At 36.4% G+C, this 6,247-nt stretch overlaps 1 protein-coding gene across 1 annotated transcript; it reads right to left on the reverse strand.

Annotated features, from left to right (window-relative positions):
* Nucleotides 1-3,182: 3,182 nt before the first annotated feature.
* LOC110706032 (chitinase 2-like) lies at nt 3,183-6,035 on the reverse strand. The gene has a single exon (XM_021883945.1). It carries the CDS (start codon nt 4,240-4,242, stop codon nt 3,382-3,384), a length of 861 nt encoding a protein of 286 aa, XP_021739637.1. The 5' UTR covers nt 4,243-6,035; the 3' UTR covers nt 3,183-3,381.
* Between the last annotated feature and the right edge of the window lie 212 nt (nt 6,036-6,247).

Genomic DNA, 6,247 nt, shown 5'->3' on the forward strand with positions numbered 1-6,247 from the left:
TAAATTATTGCTTGGCGGTCTTGCTAGTTCCGACTCTACTTTTAGGGTTGAGCTTGTGATGAAGAGAGTGAACAAAACCATTGTGCTCATTATTGATAAGGTTGATAAACTTGGTCGTGATCCTTAGTGTGAGTTGTTGTTACTTAGGACGTGTACGACCATTTCAAAACTTTACTTTGCCTGGCGTATTTGTCCTCCTTGTGTTTTTTGGCGGCTCGGCGCCCTTTTCATGGGGCTAGATCTTTGGTCTTTCTTGGAGCGTATTGTTACTACTTCGAGGCCAGGATTTGGCGGTGATTGGCAGTGGCAACTTGCTACCTTTCCTTTTGCGCTTGGAGGGATTGGTTTTTATTCCACGAGTGATATTCGGCATTATACTTTTCTCCCTTCTCGTTTGCAGTCTGCTGGCTTGCAGTCTAAGCTATTACAAGATGCTGATATTATAGGTTCTAGTCGTGTCTTTGCTGAGGCGATCAATTTGTTTAATAGAGCTGTGGAATCTGAAATTTTAAGTAATCCTAGTGAGGTTGCTGCCCCAAAACTCATGAAAAAAATTAGTAGATATATATTTCACAAAGGTTATTTCATCTACAGAATCCACGTTTTTTTTAATCTACTCATTAGTCAGCTTTGTGGAAGTTATATTAGGGGGAACACACCTCGGCTTGGCTTCAACCGGTACATATTTTGGGGTTGAGTCAGACGATGAACGCTAAGACTCATCGCTGTGTGTTGTATTATTGGGTGGGTGTTCCTTTGTTCTTTATTTCGACGACGTGCTCTGCTTGCTCAAGAGTTTTGCTAGTTGAGGATATTTTCGATGATCATGCAGTTTCGTGTCGGTATTGTAGGTATTAAACACCGGTATTATGTTGTTCGAGATACCCTTATTAATGTTTCAACAAGAAAGGAGGTTGACATTGGGTTGACTGCGGGGGAACGATGGGGCCCTTAAATCTACTGATATGTTACTTTATTCTTGGGAGTGGAGTCACGTTGTGTGTGTTGCCATGACATGGTCTTCTCCTTTGATTCTCTGGGTTGTTTGACTTTGTTCGTGGGCGAGTTGTGACAAATGCTGCTCATCGTAAGCGGGTCAAGTATGAAGCTAGATATCAGGCGATAGGGTAAGGTTTCCTTTCTTTATCCTTTTTTTTCTCTTAGAGAATTAGAGAAGGAGGTTTTTGCATTGCTGAAACGGGTCTAGAAATTTTCAAAGAGTCAAGAAATTGGGGCACTTATAGTTGCACATATCTTCACTAGGATATAGACTTTGTTACAACTAGAGGAGCTTGTGGGGGTCCAGATTGTATCTCGGTTTCCTAATAATGTTTTATAAGTTATATGACTTTGTCTGTTTTTAATAAATAACTAGTGTGTGTCCCGGGCGATGCCCCGAATTGCTGGTTTGTACTTTGTACTTCTTTAATTTGATAATTATGTTCAACTGTTTGTATAGTAGTGTGTGATCCGAGCGTTTCCTAGGATGTTACGGTTTTTTTTACCTCATATGTATTTATTTTTTAATCTTGTGAAGAATAAATAAATTAAATAACCTCTAAATTAAAAGAATATATAATGATATTAATGTGAAATTTAAAACACTAATAAAAGTTGATTGAGATGATAAGTGTATAACCTTTATTTATTGGTGGTTACGGTTCGAATTTAGATCAAAGCATAATTTATTTATTTTGTTTGTTGGTGGTCTGCGTGTTTGCCAACTTGGGCCATGTCCCATGTGCCCATCAGGCATCAGCCCCTATGTAATGAATAATGTATATCTACTTGTAGATTTTAAACTAAGTCCGCATTCTTTAAATAGTCAACGAGCTATAGCCGTTGATTTTGGTCACACAGATTATTTTTTTTTTTTAAAATAAATTGAGGTATTTCATATTTTATTTTATTTATTTATTACTTCGTATTATTTTAATTATTAATTTATAAAATAAAAGCAGCACGTCTTGTGCATGGCTGGCCATATCATAATACTAACCGAGTAATCTCTCTAATACTGACCGAGTTATCTTAGAACACTGACTGAGTAATCCTACAACAGTGACGAATTAACCCATGTATTACTGATCGAGTAACACTTATAATGTTAATAAAGTAACCTGAAGGATGAGTGGCCACACAATGTCGCCAACCACTTTAAAGAATTTGTGATAAAATATACCAGCATTTTCTTTCCTTTTTTTTTTAATTTTTTATTTAGTAGAAATATAGTTTGTTTTGATAAGATTCATTATATTGAATCACAGGAAAAAAAAAACAATAAATAAATAAATTTCATGATATCCATATTTTCAACGAACTTTCTATACCACCTGTAATATAATCTCAAAATTGACGTAACACGTATAGCCCTATAGGCTTATTAACAATTGTTAAAACAAGTCTCTCAACTCTTATTAGAATTATAAATTAACCGATTTTGGGGACGGAGTAATAGACACAATATCGAGAAAAATAATAAAATACAGGACTTTAAAAAACAACACATAAGATTTTTACGTGGAAAACCGCTCCTCAATAATAAGGAAAAAGCCCACAGTCTTGATCTCCAAGGACGAAAGCAACTTCACTAGCAATATCCCAAAGTCAACTTTGCTAGCCTCACTTTTTCACGATGTGTGCCTTCTCACACACACAGATAGTCACACACCACTGTGCGTCTTGTCTTACTCTTTGCTAGCCTTCTACATTTTGCTAGCATCCACACATCCACGGTGGTGTGGCTTTTTCACACGCACGCACCCTTCACAAAGGCCAGATATCCATTTATACTTGCACTGCCTACCATTATTTAATGTGGACTTCTATTTCACATTGTACCTTCTACCATTAATTGGAATTTTACCATATAATGTGATAGGGTGGGGAGCCCTTCCAGTAGTTTACCGTTTTTTTAAAAAAAAAAAAAAATAAAAAAAAAAAAACAATTGGATTTTCAGTCCATAAACTCAATACCCCAAAGTAAAATACAAGTCAATGTTCTTACAAACATTTACTCCTCAAAAGCAATTAACACTTGGACTTTCAAGTCCAGTACCCCAGTCCCCAACCGTCCAAAATGCATTCCTTTCTTTTTTTTTTTTTTTTTTTTTTTTTGTCATTTTCATTTCTTCCTTACCACATTGAATTATTTCTAAAATAATAATATTAATTAAATGTGATTTGGGGAGAATACTTAACATTAAATTCATTAATTAAGTAGGTAAGTGTGACAGATTCTAAACAGCCAAGTATAACTTAATTTGAAAGACAGTAAATAAAAGGACATATTTTTTGTCACATGCAAAACCTTATCCTTAATGAGCAAGTAAAATCATGCAACTTTCCTAAAAAAATCAAACTAATTACAGGAAGATGAAATCAAGGTGCTGCTAGCAATTCTTGAGCTTTAACTTCATGCTTAAACTTCAATGCCTTTGAATCATCAGCACACCAAAAGAAGATTCCGTGAAGTAAGTTCATTTCCTTAAGCTTCTCACAAGCTGTTAAGAAGTCTTTTCCTGGTTTTAGCCCTGTGCTTCCATCACTAATATAACTTGCCAATATCATACCATCTTTGTAATTTTCTGTTTCATTCTTAAAATAAGTGATGAATTCGGATTTACTTGTGATTTGCTCGTATGAATAAAACTGAAAATTGACATAGTCTATATATTTCCCATATTTCTTCCACAGAGCCTGGTAGCGTTTTTGGACATCGTCACTATTAAATGGAGCTATTGACACAAAATTCACTATATTATTCTCCTTGAGATTCTTTATCAAACGTCCAATGCACTCAACAAACGTCTCAGTGTCACTTCCTCTTTCAAAGTGCTCGTAATTGATGTCGATACCATCGAGATGATACTTATTGATAATATCCTTCAATGAAGAAACAGCGTTTGAGACCCATGAATCTATTGAACTGGGCATGAAAATAGCTGGGTGGTCAGACACAGAATCACCACCTAAGCTTACACCTACCCTGACATTTGGGTGCTTGTTCTTAATAGAGGAAACTTCAGAAGGAATGAGATTGTAATGATCCCAAAAGATGCTAAATTTGCCATTGGTGGGGGTTGGAGAAGAAGAGGATTCCGTGTAATCGATAGCGAATGAAAGAAGGAAGTTGAACTGTACATTTTTGTTAATTGGTACGTCTGAAAATTTTATATTTTTGAACATTGCTCCAATGTATGCTGTGAAAACCATTGGATTTCCTGCAGAGGATGAGGCCATAATGATTTTTGTTTTTTTTTTTTTTTTTGGTGCAAATAATTAATGTTTATGGTAAGAATTCCATATTTATAGAAAAGTTCTGAGGACTCTTTCTCTCCCGAATTTTCAATATGTTTGGATGATTGGATAGATGTGAGAACATCCCGCACTATGCTATAAAATTAATACTATGACTTTTTCTCTCCCAAATTTCTCATTTTAATAGGATAAAGATAGCTCTAAGAGCATTCCCAAGTAGCTTATAACTTATAATTCATTCTATGACTCTTCCTTTCTCAAATTATCACTCATTCAACCACATTAGATATACTTCTTTCATTTTTTTTAGATGATGTGTTTTTTTTTATGATGTTTGATGTTTATATCACATCTATTACATATTAATTGCAACTTTTGCCAAAACAGGGTGTTACACGTTAGTTGTAACTTTCCACTTTTTTTTTCCTATTTTAGTAAGTTTTTTAAATGAAAGTACAAAAATACCCTTACTAAAGAACTTATAAACACAATTAACTACTTATATCAGATTTAATTAAATTCCTAAGCTAACTTATTAACATAATATTTTCACCTAATTTAACTAATCTAAAACTTAATTTAAAACAACAATTCATTTCTTAAAATCATTCAACTTAATCAACTCCCACGAATTATCAGAACACCACCCTTCTCAACGTCGCCGCCCATCTAACCACCACTGTCAACATCGTCACCGCATCTACCACCATCGTTATAATCGTCGCTGCTTATCACCATATTCAAAGTCATCGCCTCCTCCTCCTGAGGTCCTTTCTCACTCTCTTCTCTCTCTCTCTCTTTCTTTTTTTATTTTATTTTTTTTTGTTTTTTTTGGAATCGTTTAGATCTGGTGGTTTGAGGGCTGATTGGGCTAGTTTGGGGAGGTTTAAGGATGGTTCGAGGTGGTTTCAGTGTGGTTCAAGGTGAGTAAGGGTAGTTTTGGGTTGGTTTAGGGTGAGTGTGGGTGATTTTGGGGCTGAGTGAGGGTGGTTGTTTTTAGGTGGTTTATGGCGAGTGTTAGTGGTTTTGGGGTGGTTCGGCTAAGAGGAGTTGGTTTCGGTGTGGTTAGAGTTGAGGGGGGTGGTTTCGGTGTCGTTTGGGTTAAGAGGTGGTGATTTTGGGGTTGTTCGGGCTGCGGGGGTGGTTTTAGGGTTGTTCAGGGGTACTTGTGGGTGGTTTATGGGTGGTCGCCCTGAGAAGGGGGTGGTTTCTGAGTCGTTCGTGTTGAATTAGGGTGGTTTTATGGTGGTTCGGGTTAAGATTGGGTGGTTTCAGGATGTGAGGTGGGTGGTTTCGGGCTGGCTGCTGCTGTCCGACAGAGGTAGGGTGGCAGCTGCTGGCCGACGATGGTGGGATGGCTGTTGCTGGCCGACGGTGGTGGGATGGATGTTGCTGGCAGACAGTGGTGGGATGGCTGCTGCTGACCGACGGTGGTGGGGTGGGTGCTGTTGATGGTGGTGGTTGACTTATTAATTACCTTCACTTTCTCTCTCTTACCTTGCTCGATGACCTATTCTTTAATTCATTAATATACTTGAAAAATCATACGATGGAATTCAAGAAAAATAATTGGCATCGTATCGAATGGGATATCGGCAAAGTAAGTAGGGGGCCGCCAATAAATTTATAAGAAATTTGTAAACTGTTTATGAATTATTAACAAAAACGACATATGAAAACTATGATAGAGACAAATCAATCCGAAGACATCAACGATTTGATCTATGAATGTGTCTCTCCTTCCACAATCCTTGAGATTGCTAACTTCATATACATGATAACGAAAAATATGAGGATTTGGGAACGACAATACGAAATTGAATCAAGAACACAATTTTGCCCGTATTGGCCTCAACTCGATTCTTAGTGTAATATGTATAATTTGCAATTTTAAGAGACAAACAAATATTCAGTTTGCTCCAAACTAAATTTTATTAATCGGTTGAAAATTAATGCACACGTAATTGCTAGATATTGTGATTAATTG

The sequence above is a fragment of the Chenopodium quinoa genome, unplaced genomic scaffold (assembly GCF_001683475.1).
Source record: "Chenopodium quinoa cultivar QQ74 unplaced genomic scaffold, ASM168347v1, whole genome shotgun sequence".
Taxonomy (NCBI): domain Eukaryota; kingdom Viridiplantae; phylum Streptophyta; class Magnoliopsida; order Caryophyllales; family Amaranthaceae; genus Chenopodium; species Chenopodium quinoa.

Bases quoted from the DNA above. Each gene is read 5' to 3' on its own strand.
- LOC110706032 (XM_021883945.1), bottom strand. From the start codon at position 4,242: ATGGCCTCATCCTCTGCAGGAAATCCAATGGTTTTCACAGCATACATT.